The sequence below is a fragment of the Dryas octopetala genome, chromosome 1 (genome assembly GCF_963921425.1).
Source record: "Dryas octopetala chromosome 1, drDryOcto1.1, whole genome shotgun sequence".
NCBI classification, from domain to species: Eukaryota; Viridiplantae; Streptophyta; class Magnoliopsida; order Rosales; family Rosaceae; genus Dryas; species Dryas octopetala.
Window position 1 is genome coordinate 2,150,896 of NC_141366.1, and position 22,158 is coordinate 2,173,053.

The following is a 22,158-nucleotide window of genomic DNA, read 5'->3' on the forward strand; positions in this document are numbered from 1 at the left end:
AAATATAATGTAGTCTTATGATGAAAATCGTTAATTTTGAAAACTTTAAATATTATTTTCTTTGTCGTTGTAATTATATTTTCATTAAACTTTGTATTGTATGACAAAATTATTATTATTAATTTATCTTTTGCAAAATGAAATAATTTAGCTCCGTAAATAAATCTTAGATAGCTAGTTAAAACCATATTGTAAAAAGCTTTTTCAATTTACGAGTATTAACAAAATATACAATTTTTTTTTTGGGTCAAACAAATATACAATCTTAACCTTTATAAAAGAGTACACTCTTAACCTTTATCTGAAAGGCTTATTCATACCATTGCCCCCTGTAAGATACATTTTTTTTCACTTTGCCCCCTGAAACTTAAATTCTCTCAGTTTGCCACCTGAACTTCAAACAATTGTTGCAAAAAATCCTATACCGTCAACTCTGTCAGTTTTTCTGTTAAAAAAGCTGATGTGGCACCTATATGACATGGGTGAAACCCTTTTCTAGTTATGTAACATCCATGCAGACACTAAAAATTATAAAAAATATGATTATATGAGTAGGGGACGTTGCAAATTTCGAGCTTAATGTCAATTTTTTATAATTTTTAGTGTCTGTATGGATGTTACATAACTAGAAAATGGTCCCACCTATGCCATATAGGTGTCACGTCATCTTTTTTAACGGAAAAATTGACAGAGTTGACGGCATAGGGTTTTTTGCAACAACTGTTTGAAGTTCATGTGGCAAACTGAAAGAATTTAAGTTTCAGGAGGCAAAGTGAAAAAAATGTATCTTACAGGAGCCAATGGTATGAATAAGCCTATATGAAAAGAAGAAAAATACAATCTTGTTAAAAGAAACGGTCGAAACGGAGCCGTGATAAATTGGTAAACGGACGAGGTGTAGGATCAGTGACAATCAGTGATTCCACTAACACCGCATCCAAACACTCCGATTAGGTTTTTGGTTTTCCACTGCTTTACTTGCTTCTTCCCCGTGCGTTTTTCCAAAGTTCAAGTACCTCAACTGTAACAGAAACTCACACTTCTCGATTCGGACCTTAGAAAACCCTAAACCGGACCTCTGATGGCGTCGAAGTTCGGGTTGGCCGGCGGGATACCGGAGCGGCGGGTCCGACCCATTTGGGACGCCATCGATTCTCGGCAATTCAAGAATGCTCTCAAGCTCGTCACCACGCTCCTCTCCAAGTATCCCAATTCACCGTATTGTCTGGTAAAACACCAAACTCACAGTGTCTCACTTCTCTTTCCCTTCTTTAGTGTGCCTAATCCGCCGTCGTTTTGCTGCTTCTTCGAATTGGAAGCATTTGACGTAGATTTTACTTTTCTCGAAAACCGCTAAAATAGTTAACGTGCTCACTCTGTCCCCTTTACCTGTTTCGTAGGCGCTCAAAGCTCTCGTACTGGAAAGGATGGGGAAATCCGACGAAGCGTTATCTGTTTGCCTCAATGCCAAGGAACTTTTGCACACAAACGACGCCGTTTTAATGGACGATCTCACTCTGAGCACATTGCAAATCGTTTTCCAACGGCTCGATTACTGTCAGTATATATATGTGTCTGTTTTTGCAAACACAGAACTCACGCATTGTCAGATATCTTATTGTTTTCGTTGTAACCAGTGGACATGGCGACGAGCTGTTACGAATATGCTTGCGGTAAATTTCCCAACAATTTGGAGCTAATGATGGGCCTCTTCAACTGCTATGTTCGTGAATACTCATTCGTAAAGCAGCAACAGGTTGTTGTTTTGTCTCTTTGTTTATTTACTATCTGTGTTTTTGTGCTTTTGTTTTTGTCTAATTTAAATTATGTTTTTATTATCTATGGCAGACAGCTATAAAAATGTACAAACTTGTAGGGGAAGAGAGGTTTTTGCTCTGGGCAGTGTGTAGCATCCAGTTACAGGTAACACCGGCTTTCTCTGCGCTTTTCTTCTTGTGTATGTGATTTGTGGTCATAATTTGTTACTTTTTATTTGCAATTCTGTTAGGTTTTTTGTGGCAATGGGGGAGAGAAGCTATTAGTCTTAGCTGAAGGTTTAGTTAAAAAGCATGTTGCTTCGCATAGCTTGCATGAACCTGAAGGTATACATTTTTTTTTGCACTACTTATCAATGTCTATCTCTAACACTACTTTAGCGCTGTTATACACTGTTTATTACTGCACTAAAAGCTTGGAATCTGCTCCAGCTCTTATGGTCTATGTTTCCATTTTGGAACAACAAGCCAAATATGGGGATGCTTTGGAGATACTTTCTGGAAAGTTAGGATCACTATTAATGGTTGAAGTTGATAAGCTACGCATACAGGTATTTTCTAAAGCTTTCATTTCTTAATGCTTGATATAAATGATAATCTATTGCTCATATTTGGATCTAAATGTCTATGTACTATGTATGTTCCACATGCCCTCGTTATATTTATACTTTTGCCTAGGAAGAAAATTTTATTTAGAAAAAAAATGAAAAGGTACAATGCATATGTGATGATCTGGATGAAAAAGGACTAAAAAGCACATGAACATACAGAAAATACATAAAATGCAATAGGTGACTGATGAATAGCAGAATTATTAGTATGCTCTAAAGAAATAACTCCTTTACATACGAATGAAGCTTAAATTTATAATTTTTAGAAGTTTCAGTTGTGTTTTTCTTTGTCATGATGTTGTCTCCCATGGTCCGACCTACGAAGTACGATATAAAATTGCATATGATTCTTTACTTTGTTTTGAGTCTCTTTTGTTGGTCAAAACTTTTAAATGCAGTAGTTACTAGCTTGGATGGACCTTTGTCACTTGTTTTCTTTTCTTATCAACTTGTCCACTTTGACTTTAAGTTGACAGGGGAGGCTTCTTGCTCGGGCAGGTGACTACACTGCTGCTGCCAATATATTTCAGAAAATCCTAGAATTATGGTATGCTTGTGGAAGCTTTCTTTATCGTAAAAATAATCTTCCCATATTAGAACTCAATGCAGCTACTTTTTTCAGCCAAAATTGTGAGATATCTGAACCCAGACTGTAGTTGTCTTGACTGCCTTCCATTATGGCCTACATGGGTTTTGATGATTGTTTGCTGACTGGATGGGATTGTTTTAAATTTGGCTTTCTTTGAAGTGCTTGATGGGATTTCTATGAGTTCCTTTCAAGTTAGTGATTCTAGTACCTAGTTGCATGAAAGCAAGCTAGATGTTACGTGTCCCCCTGTTCTTTATTCTCCAGAATTTGTACTTTCTTAATTAGTGCCTTGTCATAGATGATAAGTTTCACTACAGTATGGAAATTTGGTACTGTATCAGCATATTGAACTTATATACCTACTGCATACTTAAAATATTCAAATACTAATTGCCTGTTCCTTTCTTATTACTTTATTTTCATTTACAGATTTTGACTGTATTGTTTCTTTCATCTGGCAGTCCTGATGATTGGGAGTGTTTCCTACATTATCTAGGCTGTTTGCTGGAGGATGACAGCAATTGGTGCAATAGGGCCATCACAGATCCAATTCATCCTCCTAAATTTGTCGAGTGCAAGATTTCAAACTTGGCAGATGAAGTGGTAAAAATTTACACTTTCCGTTTTTGTTTTTGTTTTTCTGCAATTAAAAAATGGATTGGTTCTCGTTTACACTTAATTAATCTTAATGGCTATTTTTGTGTTTTCTCTTGATCTGTATGCATATTTCAAGCAGAACTTTGCTACAATTTTTTGTATAGATTTTGACTTTTGCCAATTGAAGTGCAGTTTGATTCTCGTATGTCAAATGCATCGGATTTTGTACGAAATTTGCAAGAAAATGCTGGGAATAATTTCTTAAGGTGTCCATACTTGGCAAATATTGAAATTGAAAGGAGGAGACACTTACACGGCAAGGGGGATGTTGACAAGTTAATGGATGCTCTGATCCAATACTTTGTTAGGTAAATTGCAACTTTCCTACCTTCTTCATAAATTTCTATTGAATTAAAATATAGTTTTCTTTTCACTTGTCAACTGGCCAACATATTTATTTGTCTCCCTTGTGTTCATTAAGGTTTTTAGAATGATCAAGTCGATGCACTTTTGAAAAATTATTTACCTTCATGACCAAGCTATAGGATTTATAAAACTTTCAGTCATTTTGTTTTCAATTCTGGGTCGGTTGATAATGATATGTACTTATGCTTATTGTAACAATTTGTTTGTCTGTTTTGGAAAAGTCATATATAAATTGCAGTTTCATTTTGTCATTTGATTTATTTTCAAACACAGGTTTGGTCACTTGGCCTGCTTCACTTCTGATGTTGAGATGTTTCTTGAAGTCTTAAACCCTTATAAGAAGGCAGAACTCCTGGAGAAGTTAAAGGGAAGCTCTGACTCCATTTCAAAAGACCCAACAAAAGAACTTGGGCAGTCGATAACACTCTTTAAAATCCAAGAATTGATCGGAAACACGTTCAAGCTTCCTGTGGGTGGTGCGTCTCTTGATTTTCCATTGAGTTTCTGGTCTCTGTACATGTAGATCCTAATTTTGCCTCAACTGCGTTTGTTTGCTTTATTAAAATATTTTTACCTATGTAAAAAAGAGTCTCGTACTGTGATCTATGGTAATTTTAGAGATACCTAATAAATTTAAGTAGTAGACACCTAATAAATCCTAGAGTAGATCAATGGATGAACCTGGTCGCTGTGTTGAGTTTTTATTTCATGTTCTATATCCTTCAATTGAATTTTTATTTCCTCGGGAGATTCTTAGTTTTCTTCTTAGTTTTCTCCTTAGTTTCCTATAAGGGTTTTCGTGAGTTATTGTTTTCTACAATGTGCTTGACTGTAAGAATTCTGTTGTTGAGTTATCCATTTGAGTCATACAGTATTAACTCTAGCCATTCTTCCTCAGAGCTTGAGAGATCTGCTGTGCAGATGGTGGAGATGTATTGTAAACACCTTCCACTTTCAAAGGACTTGGATTTACAAGAGAATATGCATGGTGAAGAGCTGCTATCAATGGTGTGCAATGTGCTGATTCAGGTATGCCATGTTACATACAAAATTATTCTTTTGTGTGCACTTGACATTTTTTCTTTGATTTGTTTTATCTAAAACCACTTTTCAGTTTGTTAATTTTTACTTTTCTTTTGATTTAGATATTTTTATCATCGAGGCTAGTCTCAGACTAATAATGCTTTTTGGTATAGTTATTCTGGCGTACCAGGAACGTTGGCTACTTTGTTGAGGCAATTATGGTGTTGGAGTTTGGGTTGACCATCCGAAGGTGAGGGACTTGTTATTTTTATTACTATTTTAAGATCAATATAATGTACCATGGAATCAAGTATAATATATCTTCTCTCTGTCAAATTTTCTCCATCTTCTATTACAGAATACTTTATCACATAGAACTTGTAGCTCACTATGGTAGTGATATGTATGTCTTTGAAGTCTCCAAGTTCTCTTTTTAATATTCAATTTCCAGGTGAACAAATGGCTTGCTGTGATTAAGCAATAATGAGTGTTTGCTATAGAACTTATTTCCATGTTAATGGAATTGTGCATGGCTTTGTATTCATAGATAAAATTTTGTATGATTGGTCCAGCCATGCAAGCATTAGGAAATTATTAGTAGAATAATTTCTTAGTGTTCTTAGAGAGAGAGAGAGAGATATATATATATATATGAATCTTTGTGCTACATTTGTATCAAAATCTTTAGCTTTCAGTCTGATCACTACATGTATTATTTTAAGGAATCTTTATTATATTCTCTAAAACACATTTTTTTTTTTATTATTTTGGTTTGTTGAGCAGATATGTATGGCAGTACAAGATCTTGTTGCTGCACTTGTATTCTCACTTGGGCGCCCTTTCATTAGCATATGAATGGTAATAATTATTAATGTATCCTTAGATTTTGTTAAGCAATTAGAGTACTGCCGTTTTTGGTCCAATGATACCATGCCAATCACTTGCTGGATAGTGGCTACGGTTGGGTTTTATTGTTTTTGTTGCCTTTACTAAATTTATGTCAGTGCCTTACCCTTTTTTTTTCCCTGTTTAGGTTCAAATCACTGGATGTGAAAAATATCTTGATGGAAACTGTTTCACACCACATTTTACCCCAGCTGTTGGTGTCTCCCCTATGGGTAGATTTAAATAATGTGCTAAAGGATTATCTCAAGTTTATGGATGACCACTTAAGAGAATCTGCAGATCTTACATTTCTTGCCTATCGCCATAGAAATTACTCAAAAGTATGTAATACCTTTGTCGGTATCATATCTTTATTTCACTACCTCATCTTATTCTTAATAGCACATGATATGTGACTCTAGGATGTATTTGAAATTCTGTTTATCTGGACTTTTTAAATATCTATATCATCTTATTCTTAATAGCACATGATACACAAATGTAGGATGTATTTGAATTCTGTTTATCTGGACTTTTTAAATATCTATACTATTACTTAATATGCTGGACAGAAAAGGTATGGAATAAACTCTGTGTTTTTCCTTTGTTGATTTCTTACCCTCCTGAAATGTTTTGGATGTAACTCTCTCTCTCTCTCTCTGTGCTGGAGTCAGTTCTCCTATAGACAACATATGAGTACCCACTGAAAAATGTGGTCACTAAACTCTGTTCCATCTGTTATGCAATAACTAAGATTTCAGGCATTTTAAGTGTCTCGCGAACTCAAAAGGGACGGAGTAATTGTCTTGGCACTTTGTAGTTAGTATTAAGACTTAGATAATTATGATTTTGAAAACAAAGACTACTATAAATTTTAGCATATATATTTTTATTCCAGGTAATTGAATTTGTCCAGTTTAAAGAACGGTTGCAACACTCAAATCAGTATTTAGTAGCAAGGGTTGAAAGACCCATTCTACAGTTAAAGCAGAATGCAGATAACGTTGAAGACGAAGAGGTAATTTGTGTCTGCAACCTTTGCATTGAAGGCCTATGCTTTCATATGGTAGATAACATGTTTATGTTTATTTCTTTTAGGCTGTTCTTGAAAGCTTGAAATGTGGGATTCACTTTGTTGAGCTCTCTAATGAGATTGGATCCAAATCTTTGACCTTCAATGAAGATTTGCAGTCTCGTCCATGGTGGACACCAACGTCAGAAAGAAACTATCTTTTAGGTCAGCATTACATTCACCTTACAAATATAGTTTTAATTATTACAATTCGTTGGCATGTTAAGACAATGTACAACAGGAAAATATCTACGAAAGGTGTAGGAATGTTCCTTGCAGACATGTGTGTTTGTTAAAGACTAATGATGGTCTTCCTTGCAGACATGTGTGTTTGTTAAGACTCATGTCAGATTCTTGCTCAACCTTTTATGAGTACTTTATTTTCTATCATATTGAAGTTCTTGTACTTGAGGTTCTGCTCTTGTATTGTATTGTATCTTGTTTTATCTTTTGCAATAGTTTCTGAAACTAAGTTGAAATTTCTCAATGGTGTCAGGCCCTTTTGAAGGAGTATCTTATTGTCCGAGAGAGAACTCGGTATGAAATTCTGTCGACTGTAATATGCTAATTATTTATGGTGATTTGGGGAACTTGATTCCACAAAGTTACTCTATTAATGACACTCTAGTTATCTATGAATTTTTCCCACTGCCTTTTTTGATTTCAAATTTTCTTCTCTGCTGGTACAAAATTTAGATGAAAGAAAGGGAAGCAAACATACGGAGAGTTATTGAGAGGAAATCTCTTCTTCCTCGGATGATTTATCTGTCCATACAGAGTGGTGCATCTTCAGTCAAGGACAATCTCGAGGTCAATGGATCAAGATCTGACCCTAAAGTACCCTCAGAGTTGAAGATTTTGCTTGAGTGCTATGCAAAAATGTTGGGATTCTCATTAAGTGATGCAATAGACTTGGTCTTGGGTGTCTCCAGCGGCCTAAAGTCTTTTGAGGTAGTATGGCACCACCAATTTTACTCTGCTCATTTTTGTGGTTAATCTCTTTTCATACTCTAGCATTGACAAGCCTTGTTTAATCATATGTATGTGTTTGTAGTAATTTGTCTGCAGTTGCATGGCCATGCATGAAGTAGTGAACCAACTCATACTTATACGGTTTTGGAGCTGTTTTTTAACCTTCACAGCTGGGATATTCATCTATGCATTTATAGTTAGGACCATATTTTCATATATTTGTAATGTTATAAAACTGCAAGACTTTCACATCTTTTACGTAAGTGCCCCATTTTATTTTTAAAATTTGGAAGAAGTGAAGTTGAAGATGCTTATTAATCAAAAGATTCGCTTCAATGTATGTGGGTGGCAACCGCTTAGGCAGGGTTTGTTTACATTGTGCAAATAACGGGGGATTTTGCTTTCTCTTTAAGTTTGCAACCTCACCCATACATTGACTTGAGTAACTTGGATTGCCTTCAAGTAAAATTAACTTCTGTTGCAGGTCTTTGGTTTGGACTTGATTGACTGGATCAATTTTTCTGTGTTTCTGAATGCGTGGAACTTGAGTTCCCATGAAATTGGGCAGGAAAATGGAGATACAGGTTTGTCTCGAGCATGGCACTGTGTGGATTCTTTGCTGGAGAAGTATGTTTCGGAGAAAGTTAGCTCCATGGAGACTCTAATTAGCTCTCCTTGGGTTGATCTTCCAATTCTGGTGCAGTTGGTTACAGAACCATTGGCCTGGCATGGTCTTGTAATTCAATCTTGCTTCCGATCATCTCTTCCGTCCGGAAAGAAGAAGAAGAAAACTGGAGTTGCAGATCATTCCAATCTGTCTCATATGCGTGATTCAGTCCAGTCTTTATGTGATACTTTGGCAAAGGTTATGAAATGGTTAAGAGAACAGATCAACAGGCCAGAGGATGAAAATTTGGGGACTTTATTTTCCATTTTGCAGAAGAAAGGACAGAATGAGGGCCCTGGGCAGGTTTTCCAGATCATAGAAGCCTTTAGCTCATCCATAAATGAAACAGATCTTGGTGATAGAATTTCCCAAGCATTGAAGTCTTGGACTTCTGTTGATGTTGCACGGAAGATATTAACTGGGAAGTGTAAAGTGTTGTCTGAGTTTCTTCGAATTTGTGAATCAAAAGTAAAGTTGTTGCAGGCATTGAAACAGCAGATAGCTCAAGTCTAAAGAGTGATTATCAAGTTTCATGTATTGGGCTTCTTGTGCTGGTGCTGTGCTTCCACTCTGGGCCGTGTCCAATATTTTTGTGATCATGGCAGGAGATTGAGGAGATTGAATCTGCTTTTCTGTAAAACTTTTTTTCTTTTTTTTGTCTCCCATTTCTTTCCTGCCATTTTGTGCAGGCGGTGGTTGTTGTTGACTGCTGGTCTGTTGGCAGTTTTTGCTGTAAGCTTCTTGTTGGGCAGTGTACAATAAAAAATTTTCTTTACTTTTTCCTTAGAATGTTTCAATGTTACACAGGCTTGCAACTTTGTAATTTTGTAATTTTGGGCATAATTTTTTTTGACAATGTATCATCCCATTTTTGTTGCTAATTCAATTGTAGACTGTTTGAATCTGTATATTTTATTGTTCCTAATATCAAAATCTGAATGTGAAATCTAGTGTATCAGAACAGTTTGTTTTATTTAGCTGCCCCAGATTAGGTCCAGGAGTCAGACTTATCAAACGTGTTGATGAAACCCCAAGCATTTTTGAAAAAATACTACCCTTTATTAGACCTTTATCATCTTCGAGAATATCACCTTGCATTCTAAACTTTGTAATGGCTTAGATGTGTATTCGGCTAGTTGGGGATTCTAACATTTTTTAAGATGACGAAGGTTTTAAATATATATATTTTACAGAAAAAGTAGCACTCAAATATATTTCGTTGCCCTTGCCTCGCTCTCTTTGAAGCATTTTATTAAGACATCAAAGAAGTGGCTGGATTGTTGGAGCAGTTTAATGGATGGAGAAAATGGTAAGTGATGGCGTATATGACTACTCACCAAATTTGGAATGTTCACGAGTTTTAGTTTCATGGTTAGGAACCCAAAAGTTTGACTAGATTTGATGTGTGTGTAGTCAGTTGGCAGGCCACCTAATTCATCATAAGCACTTAACTAACTGGCTGTAAGCAGCATTGATCATCCTGTTACAATGGAAGTTTGGATAGTGGACCTGTCAAATAAACCTGCTTCATTTCAAATACTAAATAATACACAAGATAACTACTCACCATGCTAATTAGTGCCTTGATTGATGTTTAAACAATACGAAACATGTTGACAAACCCACAAGTAATTTTCAGCTTGGTGAGACGGTTCACAGCTGTGCTGCTACTTCTCTCACTGTATCTATTTATTTATTTGTTTTTTATCATTTTCGGTCAACTAACAATTTTTGTTTCAGTAACCTATACTTTGTGGCACTCAAATTCATGAACCGAGGAAGGTTTTCATCTAATGAGTGGCACTTGAGGATTGCAATACAGCAGGTTCGAAACAGAATTATTTCAAATATGAACGAATGAAACAGATATATTAGTTGAGAATTAAAATTTTAAGATTTGTTTAAGTATCTGCTGAATAAAGATGGTGGAGCCAATGCCTATATTGTTTATTTCGTAAGATATAACGTTGTCCAAGTCCATAGACTTCACAAGGAGGGATGTTTGGTGCATCATTTTATAACAGAAAAGTAGTCAACTAAAGCAGAAAGACATACTTCCTTCTCCTTCCTCTACCAACCAAACCAAACCTTTTTAATTCAACCCACTTCAACTGTCTTACAACTTCTAGGTTTTAAAAATATAAGAAAAATACCACAGGATATGAAATGAGGGATGACACAAATTTTGGTAGCGAACATAAGACTTTAAAAAATGGGTTGGTCCACAGGGTATGATAGACGCTTGGCAAGTGGTCTTGTAGTTCACTTACTAAGCATGGGAGATACTGAAGTACAAAATAAAATACAACATTTCTTCTACTTTTCATAGAGGGTAAATGTTCCTTTGTCAAATGGTCTAGAATATTAGTCAACTATCAATTTGCTTCGTAAATTTAGTAAAGGACGTTGAACACGAGTTACCTCAAGCTAATGTGTGAAATATGGTCTTTAAGAACCACCATAGTAATTTTTCTATTGGTTAGAAGATGATCATGAGTAGCTAATTATGGATTGTATTCAATATGATGTCATGTAAAACTCGTATTCCTTAGTGAGTGAATTAGTCGCATTAAGTGAAGCAGAACTTGTCTCTAGGTAAATTTTGGTTGAGACTAGATGTAAAGGAAGTGGGAGTGCCAGTTGCCTCTAACATACATGCTCAAGCACAGAATCTCCATTTGTTTAACAAGTGATTCGGGAGGGGATAGTGGGTGCACCAAATTCCCTTTATGGTTAGACTAATCTGCCTTAAAATCTTAAGCGTATCCCTGTTGACCCTAAACCTAATTTGCTTGAACTCTCTCTTCAAAATAAAATAAATGATTATTGTTTGTCCCCTTTCCCGCTTAATCCAGCATAAATAACTGCTCTATTATGGGTCTTCTCACACTCAACACCCACAAATTTCATTAACAAAGAGTTAAGAAACCAATGGAGGCTTCCAACTTTACTCTCAAGCCATGGTGCTCTTGCCTCCTCCTTGCCCTTCTTGCCTTCCTAGCATTCTTAGCTTCTTTTGCAGCTGCAGAAACTCACTACCATGAGTTTGTTGTATGTATTCAGATTCATCATATTCATCATGGTCTTCTTTCTATTGTCAAGAATAAAATGGACTTGGATATAAGCATTTGGTTTTCATTTTTGTGTGGATTGAATATAGGTTCAAGCAACGCCAGTGAAGAGGCTGTGCAAAACCCACACCACAATCACAGTCAATGGGCAATTTCCAGGACCAACATTGGAAGTCAGAAATGGAGATTCACTTGCTGTCAAAGTTACAAATAGTGCAAAATACAATGTCACCATCCACTGGTATTCATCACACCATAAACCTTCATAAACACCATGCTCATCACAATCCTGCATGTATATTGCTCATACATGCATGCATACAGAAATAATTTAGGATATTTGCAATCACACATTCATCTTCAGTGCTTATAATTTTGATACTGATTATTGTTATTAATCCTGCAGGCATGGACTAAAGCAGCTGAGAAATCCATGGGCAGATGGACCTGAATATGTGACACAGTGCCCCATCCAACCAGGAGCCACATACACATACCGCTTCACAATTACAGACCAAGAAGGCACTTTGTGGTGGCATGCTCACAGCAGATGGCTTAGAGCCACTGTTTATGGAGCCCTCATAATCTATCCCAGATTGGGTTCTCCATACCCCTTCTCAATGCCCAAGAAAGAAGTTCCCCTTCTTCTTGGTAAAACCAGAAAACCCTTTCATTCACTTGCCTCTTTGTTTTCAGAGCAATACTACATGCACCAAAATCAAATCTGAAAATTTTGGATCCTATATGACAGTGTTTCCTTTATTTTTATCTGAATCTACACTGAACTTCATTCTATGAATATACAGGGGAATGGTTTGATAGAAACCCCCTGGATGTCCAGAGGCTGGCGGCTTTCACAGGAGGGGCACCAAATGCCTCTGATGCATACACCATTAATGGTCAGCCTGGTGATCTTTATAGATGCTCCAAGCAAGGTTTGCCATATAATTCCAGACTTTGCTCTGCTAACCACTCACCACCTTCTTACTTTATTAGATTTTGTGACATCAAGTGGTTGATATAACAAAAATTACAATGCAGAAACTGTGAGGATTCCAGTGGAATCAGGGGAGACAATTCTCCTCAGAATCATCAACTCTGCACTCAATCAAGAACTATTCTTTACCATTGCCAACCACAAATTGATTGTTGTGAGTGCTGATGCTTCATACACCAAACCTTTCACAACCAGAGTTCTTATGATAGGACCTGGCCAAACAACAGATGTCCTCCTCACTGCTGATCAGCCCCCTGCTCGCTACTACGCGGCTGCACGTGCTTATCAGACTGCCAGGAATGCGCCCTTCGACAACACCACCACCACTGCTATCCTTGAATACAAGTCTGTTGCTTGCAATTCAAAGAAAGGCTCATCTTCAGTACCAACCCTCCCATCATTACCAGCCTATAACGATACAGCAACCGCGACTGCATATTCTGCTCAGATAAAGAGCCCTTCCCAGGTCCAAGTCCCTACACAGATCGACGAAAACCTGTATTTCATTGTGGGTTTAGGACTGATTAATTGCACAGTTCCTAACAGCCCTCGGTGTCAAGGACCAAACAACACCCGCTTTGCAGCTAGTATGAACAATGTTTCCTTTGTGTTCCCAAGAACCACTTCCTTAATGCAAGCCTACTACAATGGTGTACCTGGTGTCTTCACCACAGACTTCCCACCTGTTCCTCCTGTGCAATTCGATTATACGGGTAATGTGAGCCGGGGGCTATGGACACCTAGTCGTGGAACCAAGCTCTACAAGATGAAGTATGGTTCTGGTGTACAAATTGTGTTGCAGGACACCAGCATTGTGACAACTGAGGACCATCCTATGCATCTTCATGGGTACCATTTCTATGTGATTGGATCAGGATTTGGCAACTTCAACCCAAGAACAGATACAGCCAAATTCAACCTCATTGACCCACCATTGAGGAACACCATTGGAACACCTCCAGGTGGATGGGTAGCAATTCGATTTGTGGCTGATAATCCAGGTAACGTACTAATTTCGGAGTCTCATACAATAAGCTTTCTTATTACTTCAATCTGTGTTTCTACCTAGTAAAGATTTCACTATTTTGATGTTTTTTACTCATTGATCCAAATAGGTGTCTGGCTGATGCACTGTCACTTAGATGCCCATCTCGTCTTGGGTTTAGCAATGGCTTTTGTAGTTGAGAATGGAGATGGACCGTTGCAGTCTGTAATACCGCCTCCAGCAGATCTACCCGTTTGTTAAATTATCAACAGAACATCACTAGTTGTAGAACTGAAGCATTGCAATTGCAAGATTTGCTGTTATCTTGCAATCTAAGTTTAATATGTATTGGTTTGACTGGATTTGACATCACGAGTTTCCAGTATGATTTCTTTTCAATAGTAAGTCCAGAATTGAACAATGCTCCAGCAAGCAGCTGATTTCACATGTTTATGAATTGTTTTCAACATCAAAGAAAAGGATGTCAGATTTTTAACAATTTGCTTATCTTAGCTCCCTCATTCCAGCTTTGGTGACGAGTTGATAACTCAATATGAAAAAAGAAAAAAAATAAATAAACCAACATGAGCTCAATCTAGCTTATACATGCGGTGAGATGGTGCTAACTGCCCCAGGATGCAGTCTCCATAACCGTTCAGGAGGTAAATTGGTGCAACTCTTATGTTAAAGTCAGCTCCTAACTAACATGAGATCATAACCAAGTTGACTATCTTTCTAGACATCTGATATCAAACAACAGAAAGACCGGGAAAAATCTTTCTAGACATCTGACATCTGACATCTGATACCAACTCTTATGCAATTTCTTTGATTGCAGGAGAAACAATTAACCACAATTGGATAAATATGGTTTCTTTCTTCTCTCTTTTCTGGACCTTTTGCATTACAATAAAAAATTTGGGTAAAGGATGGTGCACCTGCTTCTTAGGGAATCTAAATCCAAATTGTACAGTGCAATATTTATACAACATAGTAAATGAGAGTTCTGGCATATTATAATCTGTCAACAATCAGCATCCAGTTTCAGTAAAATTACAAATTTTGATGGTTCTAACCACTCACCAATCAGGCAACAAATTTCAGACAGCGAGTATCATTATGTATATTCTGGCAACGACACGAACAGAAGCGCATCCCACACCTCACACATGTATAGTTGGCAGTAGAACCACAAACTGTACAGAAATGGCGGCGGGAGGTAGAGCTTGGAGGTCCCACTGCTGCCTTCAGATAAGAGGGAACATGAGCAGGCAACGATTCGAGATTTGCCTGTTCTTGTAGGAAAGAAAGCTTCTCTTAATATCTTTTTGAGCAAGAGCTAAAGTGGCTCCTAAATTATGAGGGCAATTTAGATTCGAAAAGGAATACAGGCAGCATTTTCCCTGTTACCTCATGTAAAAGCTCAAGAAATGTTCTTGGGGCCTTCCTGGCCTCAAGAGCTTTTGCCTGCCGGGTTTTACGCTTGGTGCCCTTGGACTGCTTCTTCTGTATATATACTGCAGCAAGGATTCAAATTTTTGTTATTTCTTTTTTCTTCATTTCATCAACAATTGCAGGAGGAATTCCACAAGTTTTTAAGTTATGAGCTTAAACCAAATTTAACTGGAACAAAACAATAAATCCCACTGAGACTACGTACCTTTACCTTTGCCTTTGATGGCCTAAACCCTAGTTTCAAGGGATGAGAGAGAGAGAGAGAGGTTAATCAGAAACCTCTCCCATTCTTACATACCATTTTTTGCCATAATTAAACACCATAGCTAATAAGCATCACCCAAAGACTAAAACCGTAAACGATAATCTCTTGAAATCATAATGAACTTAAGTTTAGGATGCAAAAACGTACAGATGCCAAAAGAATCAATAGGGTTTATATCTCTTCGCATAATAATGGAAAATAATTTTTCTGGAAAAAATAAATAAAACCCAAAAGACTTGAGAGATCAAAGAATTACAAAATCGGACCTTGATCATCATCATCAAGAGAAGCTTCATCATCGTCATTAACTTCAACCGTTTCCATACCCGCATTATCGTTTTCCAAAGCTTCAAGCCGAGCAAGGGTAGCCTGAAACATCAAGGTAATCCATCAACATCAACATCAACTCTAAGAAACTTATGCAAAGTCCCAGAAACGAAAACCAAATAAAATGTACCTGCGTTCGGTTGTCACTGCTCAAAAGGGCAGCAACCATTTTTGGAGCAACCTTGCGAGTTCGAGCCGACGTTCGGCGCAATGGGTTGGAGATGTCATCGTCCATTGTTGCAGAAAGACGTAAAAGGGGTCCCCTTTGGCAAATCCTGGTGGTGTAAAATTCAAACAAATAAGAGAAATTTATAGAAGAACGGTAACAATGCCATTCAATGAAGAAAACATGATCAGCAAGCAAATTAACCTTTGTGGGTCAGCTTAATTCGGAGACTACTGTGAGTGGTTTTGGGTGAAATTCCTCATCTCATATTGAACTTGAAGATTTGGCTACTCGTCAATTCTCGAAGCATATCAAAAAAAGCAGAGAAAGAATGGTATCAGTATCAGCGAGACCATCTGAGGGAGTGGGTTGGGGGGTTTGCTCCACGACAGCGCAGGACCTTGCAGAGAGTGCCGGAGAGAAGCCGTGGAAGAAAGCGAGAGATTTGGGCTGGACACCAAGATTGGATTTGAGTCGAAATTAATTTTGCTAATGGACCATGGAATTGATAACTAAAAGCCCAATATTTGCGATCCAAACAATTAATAGTTCTATCTAAATCGCTATCCAATAGCCCAGGCCTTATTCACAAACCAATCGTATGTCTATCAAGGACATGTCCTTCAAAGATGGTTTTTTAGTGGTAAATCCGTAAATGTAGTACAGATAATTTTATTGTTTGAAATTATTATGCAACGGGTATATACTGTCTATTATATCTGTTTCTCTTATGACGAAGAAAAAATGACACATAAAATATGTACAATAAAAAAGTTTTCTTTCCATAGATTCAGTGGCATTGCTAAAGTTGATGACATTTTCATTTTAGTTGAGAGCGCGCAGGAGCTTTAAACTGCAGTAAATTTGTTAATTTCATTTTATAGGAAGCTGGTAATGCGGATGAGCATGAGTATATATGTCCAAATGAGTAGATAATTACATATGAAGAATGTGTAAAGGTAAATTACATATGAACAATATATCTAAAACAGATGGAGTCAGCTAATTAATGAATACATATATATTGTTGGCCAAAAAAAAAATGAATACATATATATTGGAAATTTGGAATGAGCAAAAGCTACATAATGGAATCAGCATACATATCCTTGAGCTTGTACCATAGGTTACATGTAGAGCAGGGTTTTGACCCATCTGTCCCTTGGCCTCTCAATATCTGCTGCTGCACCACCAACACAGAAGCAGTACCTCCAAAATCGTAAGACGAAACATAGTCCCCAATGATCCCCAGTTCCTGATTTTCACTCCAATTATCCAGTCCCTCCAGCAGAAGTGGATTAATCCCCTGTTTCCTCCCCACAATCCAAAGATCATAAGAATCGTCCTTGTTCACTGCTTGAATGGCCGCAACTGTTTCCGCCCCATTCCTGACCACCACTTCTCTATAACTGACCCTCTCATTCCTCTCATTCTTCACCCAAAACCACGTCACCACCCCATCATCCAACTTCTTCTCTATCTCATCATCCCCCTGGAAATTGTAGGAAAGAAACCGAATGACAGTGAGAGACACGTTCAAATTCCCCACCATCCTATCCGCGTAACAAAGAGCCTCTCTGGCATCCGCTCCGCCCAGGAACAGCAGAGCAAAATTTAGCTTGCAGTTCCTGAAGGCCATGAGCGGATGCCGGAGATGACCCTTGTCAACAAGCACTCCAACCGAACAAGGCGCGTGGGCCAACACATTGGCATTCACGCGCCGAACCCCGAGCCTGACAAGCTCGGTCAAGGCCCCGCCAAGCGTGTCCAAGCCCTCCTTGTGAAAAGGCAACAAAACGAGCGTGGCCTTTTTGAGCAAGGCCAACTCACAAACATCTTGGTACATGGTTCGGTTGGGCGCAATGGCGGTGAAAGCATGAAGGTGGACATAGTCATCGGCTTTGCTTTCTTGGTAGAGCTTGAGGGCGTTGTGGATTGTGTTGCAGACGGCGTACTTGGAGTCGGGCTCTTCGCGTTCGTTGTCGTGGTCGATGAAGATGGGGGCGGCGCGGCCGACGAGGTCGATGAGGCGGAGGGCGAAGATGGAGAAGGGGGTGTAAGGTGTTGGGTTGGAGATCTCGAGGAGGTTGATGAGGGCGGCGGTGCTGTCTTCGTCGTAGATGCAGAGGACAATACGGAGGTCGGCGTCGGCGGGAGGGGTGTGCTGGATGGTTCGCCTCTTGTGAACCATGTATGGCCTTGTTGGGTCGTACAGTATGCTGATCAACGGTGTCACCATTCCTGTCACCGCAGTGATTAACAGCACCATCATTGTGAACCCTGGAATCTGTATCATCTGCATGCATATATGTAAGTTGCAACTTGCAAGTCAGGATTTATTCATCAGGATATTTTATTCATCATTATTCTTACCTTCTTGTCCATCCAATGGAGGAACACCACCAGCTCCACCTGCCCCTTTAAGCTCATAATCAGCCCAACAACGACACTATCTCTCAATGGCATTTCAAACAACACACAAGTCGTCAACGTAGCAACCAATTTAGACACATACCCTGTTACAGCCATGGCCAACAATGGGCCCAATCCGGCCCATCCCACAAACCTCATCGCATACGCATCCGTGTAAAGCCCAATAACCGCAAACGAAAACGGCATCAGTACATCCATTATAATCGTCTCGCTCTTCTCCACCAGTGTCGCTCCGAGCGGAGGCCCATCTGGGATCGCAAGCCCCAACCAAAACGACCCATTGACAATGGCTATCCCAAACATGTCCGTGAAAAAGCCCATCACCAAAACCCCCAACAAAATTGCCACCACGTAGGCCTGGTCCACCGGCTGCCCATCTGGGGTGTACTCAATAATTTTCTGCATCCCTCTCCGAACGAAAATCACAGTGAAGCCCACTAAAACCACCAAAGAAATCAAATACCACAACACATCCTTGGCCTCGCCCTCACCTTGCTTAGCGGCCTCGAATGCAACCATTGCAGCAACCCCGATCGCATCGCTGATTATTGATATGGACAATGCCAGCCGTCCGATCTCGGAGCTCAGGAGGTTGAGCTCTTTTAGGATGGGGTAGAGAACAGGGAACAAAGGTAGAGCGAAGGTGGATGAAATCGCACCGATGGATGAAATCTTGGTTAGCTCTTTGTCCATGTGCTTACGCAAAATAAATGCAACAATTGTTACAAGAATAAAGGGGACCACAACCCCAACAACTGCGATTGACAATTGTTTCTTTCTTGTTTTTGTTACGAGGGAAAAATCCATTTTCACTCCGGAGAGAAAAAGGAAATACATGAATCCCATTATTCCAATATTTCTTATTAGGAACTGGGATTGTTCAGGGAACACAACCGAGGTGAACTTCTTGCTACGGCCTAATATGCTTGGTCCAATGAATATGCCACCCTAAACAAATTTATTTCAATTCAATAGATAATAATTATGTATATATGTAACATTATTATATAAATTAATTAACTTACAAGGATCTCTGAGACAATTCTTGGTTGGTTGAGAGGTCTGAGGAGGAAGCGGAGGGTACGAGTGGTGATGACGACCAGTGATATCTCTAACAAGATGACCGTGTAGGGAAATTTCAAAGGGTTGTCACCAAGAAATAAGGCAAAGGGGTGTGAGTTGACCTGAGCCTCTTGGCAGGAAATTAAATTATAAGCTTGGGGGAGGCCCATCTTCGACTCGTTACCGGCCACCGCTGCTCCCTCCGCCACCGTTTTCAGGGATGACTGAAAACCGTTAGAGTTGCCGTTCCAACCGTGGGGCCCGGACCCGGGGGGATGGTAAAGTGGGAATCCTCTAACCATGCAAAAAAATGGTGCCTGAAAACCCTAACCATGCAAATTTGGGGAAGAAAATAGAGAGAGAGAGAGAGAGAGAGAGAGCAGAAAAGGGTCAAAGGGCTGTGGACATGCGTTAAAAAGGGATATGAAGAAGCTTTCTTTTCTGGTTTTTTTTTTGTTTTTTGCCCAAGGTTTCTTTTTTCTCTCTTTTTTGGATGAAAAGGATATAAAGAAGTTCAGAATGTTGTTTGGTTCCCCATTTTTCATAATTTCATTTTGTGAGGTATTATTTAGCAGTAACGCACATGCGGTACCGCCACCGGCATGGCTCCATGTGTTAAAATTTAAAAAGAATTGAATTGGTTTATTAACGAATATTGGAGAAGTTGTGTTTATTTTAATATTGTATCTAGTGCTCCTTATAAGAAAAATATCATGGATACTACTTACTAGTCGATATTTTTTACTTTCGATCCATGGGGAGGAGATCCAAATTGGCTTTAAGGGAATAAATTCTACGGCCATTCCAAATTACTTCAACAGCTTGTGAATATTGAATTATTAATCAATATTATATAGAGAATTTTTTTTGGTTACATGATGCAAAGCATTTAACCTCTTTACAATGAGTGGCTTAATAGAATTTTATAGACTCGACTAGAAGCTTAGAAAAAAAAAATAAAAAATAAAAAAATGAATAGAAAACTTTTAGATTCGGGCCCAACCAAAAGGAAAGCTTGTTGGATTTAACTAATAGACCCATGGGCGACGGCCCATGACGGCCCATGACGACCCACGTACAAAACCTTCAAGTTCTGCCGGCTAACCCTGTCCGAAATCAGAAGGGTCCATACTCTCTCTCTCTCTCTCTCTCTCTCTCTCTCTCTCTCTCTCTCTCTCTCTCTCTCTCTCTCTCTCTCATTTCAACTCAAGGGTAAGAAATCTCTTTGTTCTAAATTTCTAATTCATTTTATATATATGGACCTTTTAACACAAATTTTAATGAATCGATATTCAAAATAGTCAACTCCATTTTTCAGCATACACGATGACTCTTCATGAATTAATAAACCTCAGAGCCAAAGATGCATGGCCTGGATATCATAATGAACCCTTGATTAATTCATTGAAGTACTAAATACATATTCTACCGAAGGGGTACGTGAGAGGGAAGATGCAAACAGTTAACAAAGGTGGAGGTTCTGTTGAAGCACATTACACACATCTTCTCCGAAGATGAAGATCTCATCATTGTCTAAGTGATAATCATGGCATATCAAATATTGCAGGTAAGTTGGTTCCTTTGTCCCCAAATAACAGGATACACTTTGTACCCTAAAGTTACATCAAGTTTCTGATCAGTACGCCCAATAACAGTTCATCCCAGCCGTGCACGTGGCTTAATAGCTTATAATGGCCAACCACATGATTCATATTTACATTCTATAACAGAGAACGGATAATGACCATACATCAAAGCATATATATATATATAATTGGAATCACGTATGTATGAAGAAGTCAACTTCACCATCATCGTCTGCAACAAAAATAAATTAACTATCCATTTTAAACCTGTTATCGATCTTATAGAATGGATAAACTACATATATGCGTTTTCTTTATCAAAGAGTCAAATATCATTCATAATATATAGCTAGTGTTATATTGATATATAGTGAATCTTTATTACACATTCGATCAGTTAAAGCTAATAATATCCAATCAATTATTTAAATTTGAAATATTTTTATATCTACAATGTTAAAGTCATCAAATTAGAAAATCAACAATGTGTTGTTATTTATCAGTATCTTATTGTTTTCAACAAGCCAACAAATGAGATTAAAAATGAACTCTCTAAATACTATTTCTTGGCTTTCATAAATAATAAATAAACAAATACTCTTTCTTCATAAAGAAAGCTCGAACCTAACAGGGTTTTAAGTTATTGTTTTTAATAGAGAGATGATAATAATTATAATAATGATGATGGTATTGGTGATGGTGATTGTGATGGTGATGATGAGAATGAGGAATTAATTAATGAATAGAAAAGAAAACAACGAGACCGTGACCTGAAAGGAAGCAGGAAAGTAGTCAACATCAACAGTTCCTATTTAACATCTCCATTATTAATATAAAAGCTGCCTGCATAAAGCTTCAGTCAAGGCATGAAACCCTAGCTCAACTTCCCCTAGAATATTCTTGTTTTGGGCCTCATCTATACCCAAAAAAAAAAAAAAAAACCCCTGCCTTATAATTTCTCTCTCACAACTCACAAGTCTTCTTCTGGAGAAGATCGACTAGGGTTTGAGCTAGCTGGAATCAGACTCGGCAATGAAAAGCATATATAATTGTGGAAAATTTTAAAACTACTCTTAAAACAGAATATACTCAATTATTTTGGTCAAAATGTCAATAATTTATAATTAAACACATTACATTAATATAAAATATTGTTTCCATATCTCAAAAAGACTTACTCAAGATATGACTAGG

The 22,158-nt window shown here is 38.1% G+C and overlaps 4 protein-coding genes across 4 annotated transcripts; 2 read left to right on the forward strand and 2 right to left on the reverse strand.

Moving 5' to 3' along the window:
* Positions 1-905: 905 nt before the first annotated feature.
* LOC147296299 (Tetratricopeptide repeat (TPR)-like superfamily protein) lies at positions 906-9,503 on the forward strand. The gene is made up of 19 exons (XM_086229517.1): positions 906-1,228; positions 1,401-1,557; positions 1,638-1,756; positions 1,849-1,923; positions 2,009-2,102; positions 2,208-2,326; positions 2,863-2,933; positions 3,437-3,578; positions 3,765-3,940; positions 4,272-4,474; positions 4,897-5,027; positions 5,195-5,271; positions 5,805-5,879; positions 6,055-6,247; positions 6,805-6,924; positions 7,005-7,143; positions 7,475-7,515; positions 7,675-7,929; positions 8,435-9,503. Exons 1-19 carry the CDS (start codon positions 1,082-1,084, stop codon positions 9,128-9,130), a joined length of 3,030 nt encoding a protein of 1,009 aa, XP_086085643.1. The 5' UTR covers positions 906-1,081; the 3' UTR covers positions 9,131-9,503.
* Positions 9,504-11,546: 2,043 nt separating this feature from the next.
* Positions 11,547-14,045, forward strand: LAC3 (laccase 3). The gene is made up of 6 exons (XM_086234365.1): positions 11,547-11,668; positions 11,778-11,929; positions 12,095-12,339; positions 12,495-12,623; positions 12,730-13,686; positions 13,801-14,045. The coding sequence occupies exons 1-6, from the start codon at positions 11,549-11,551 to the stop codon at positions 13,929-13,931; spliced, it is 1,734 nt and encodes a 577-aa protein (XP_086090491.1). The 5' UTR covers positions 11,547-11,548; the 3' UTR covers positions 13,932-14,045.
* A 542-nt stretch (positions 14,046-14,587) lies between these two features.
* SEF (HIT-type Zinc finger family protein) lies at positions 14,588-16,321 on the reverse strand. Its single transcript, XM_086229538.1, has 5 exons — positions 16,088-16,321; positions 15,848-15,992; positions 15,657-15,759; positions 15,081-15,187; positions 14,588-14,960 (listed from the first exon to the last, which is right to left on the reverse strand). Exons 2-5 carry the CDS (start codon positions 15,950-15,952, stop codon positions 14,757-14,759), a joined length of 519 nt encoding a protein of 172 aa, XP_086085664.1. The 5' UTR covers positions 15,953-15,992; positions 16,088-16,321; the 3' UTR covers positions 14,588-14,756.
* A 594-nt stretch (positions 16,322-16,915) lies between these two features.
* On the reverse strand, positions 16,916-19,742 carry CHX24 (cation/H+ exchanger 24). The gene is made up of 3 exons (XM_086229166.1): positions 19,342-19,742; positions 18,257-19,264; positions 16,916-18,179 (listed from the first exon to the last, which is right to left on the reverse strand). Exons 1-3 carry the CDS (start codon positions 19,678-19,680, stop codon positions 16,965-16,967), a joined length of 2,562 nt encoding a protein of 853 aa, XP_086085292.1. The 5' UTR covers positions 19,681-19,742; the 3' UTR covers positions 16,916-16,964.
* Positions 19,743-22,158: the final 2,416 nt, after the last annotated feature.

What these genes read in the sequence shown, in the direction of transcription:
- LOC147296299 (XM_086229517.1), top strand. Translation starts at nt 1,082, where the DNA reads ATGGCGTCGAAGTTCGGGTTGGCCGGCGGGATACCGGAGCGGCGGGTC. An exon ending in CCAATTCACCGTATTGTCTG is followed by an intron (nt 1,229 to 1,400) that starts GTAAAACACCAA and finishes CCTGTTTCGTAG; the next exon opens with GCGCTCAAAGCTCTCGTACT. An exon ending in TTGATAAGCTACGCATACAG is followed by an intron (nt 2,327 to 2,862) that starts GTATTTTCTAAA and finishes TTAAGTTGACAG; the next exon opens with GGGAGGCTTCTTGCTCGGGC.
- LAC3 (XM_086234365.1), top strand. Translation starts at nt 11,549, where the DNA reads ATGGAGGCTTCCAACTTTACTCTCAAGCCATGGTGCTCTTGCCTCCTC. An exon ending in CTCACTACCATGAGTTTGTT is followed by an intron (nt 11,669 to 11,777) that starts GTATGTATTCAG and finishes GATTGAATATAG; the next exon opens with GTTCAAGCAACGCCAGTGAA. An exon ending in ATTTGTGGCTGATAATCCAG is followed by an intron (nt 13,687 to 13,800) that starts GTAACGTACTAA and finishes TGATCCAAATAG; the next exon opens with GTGTCTGGCTGATGCACTGT.
- SEF (XM_086229538.1), bottom strand. Translation starts at nt 15,952, where the DNA reads ATGGACGATGACATCTCCAACCCATTGCGCCGAACGTCGGCTCGAACT. An exon ending in GCAGTGACAACCGAACGCAG is followed by an intron (nt 15,760 to 15,847) that starts GTACATTTTATT and finishes TTGATGTTTCAG; the next exon opens with GCTACCCTTGCTCGGCTTGA. An exon ending in TTCTTGAGCTTTTACATGAG is followed by an intron (nt 14,961 to 15,080) that starts GTAACAGGGAAA and finishes CTACAAGAACAG; the next exon opens with GCAAATCTCGAATCGTTGCC.
- CHX24 (XM_086229166.1), bottom strand. Translation starts at nt 19,680, where the DNA reads ATGGTTAGAGGATTCCCACTTTACCATCCCCCCGGGTCCGGGCCCCAC. An exon ending in GAATTGTCTCAGAGATCCTT is followed by an intron (nt 19,265 to 19,341) that starts GTAAGTTAATTA and finishes AAATTTGTTTAG; the next exon opens with GGTGGCATATTCATTGGACC. An exon ending in TCCATTGGATGGACAAGAAG is followed by an intron (nt 18,180 to 18,256) that starts GTAAGAATAATG and finishes ATATGCATGCAG; the next exon opens with ATGATACAGATTCCAGGGTT.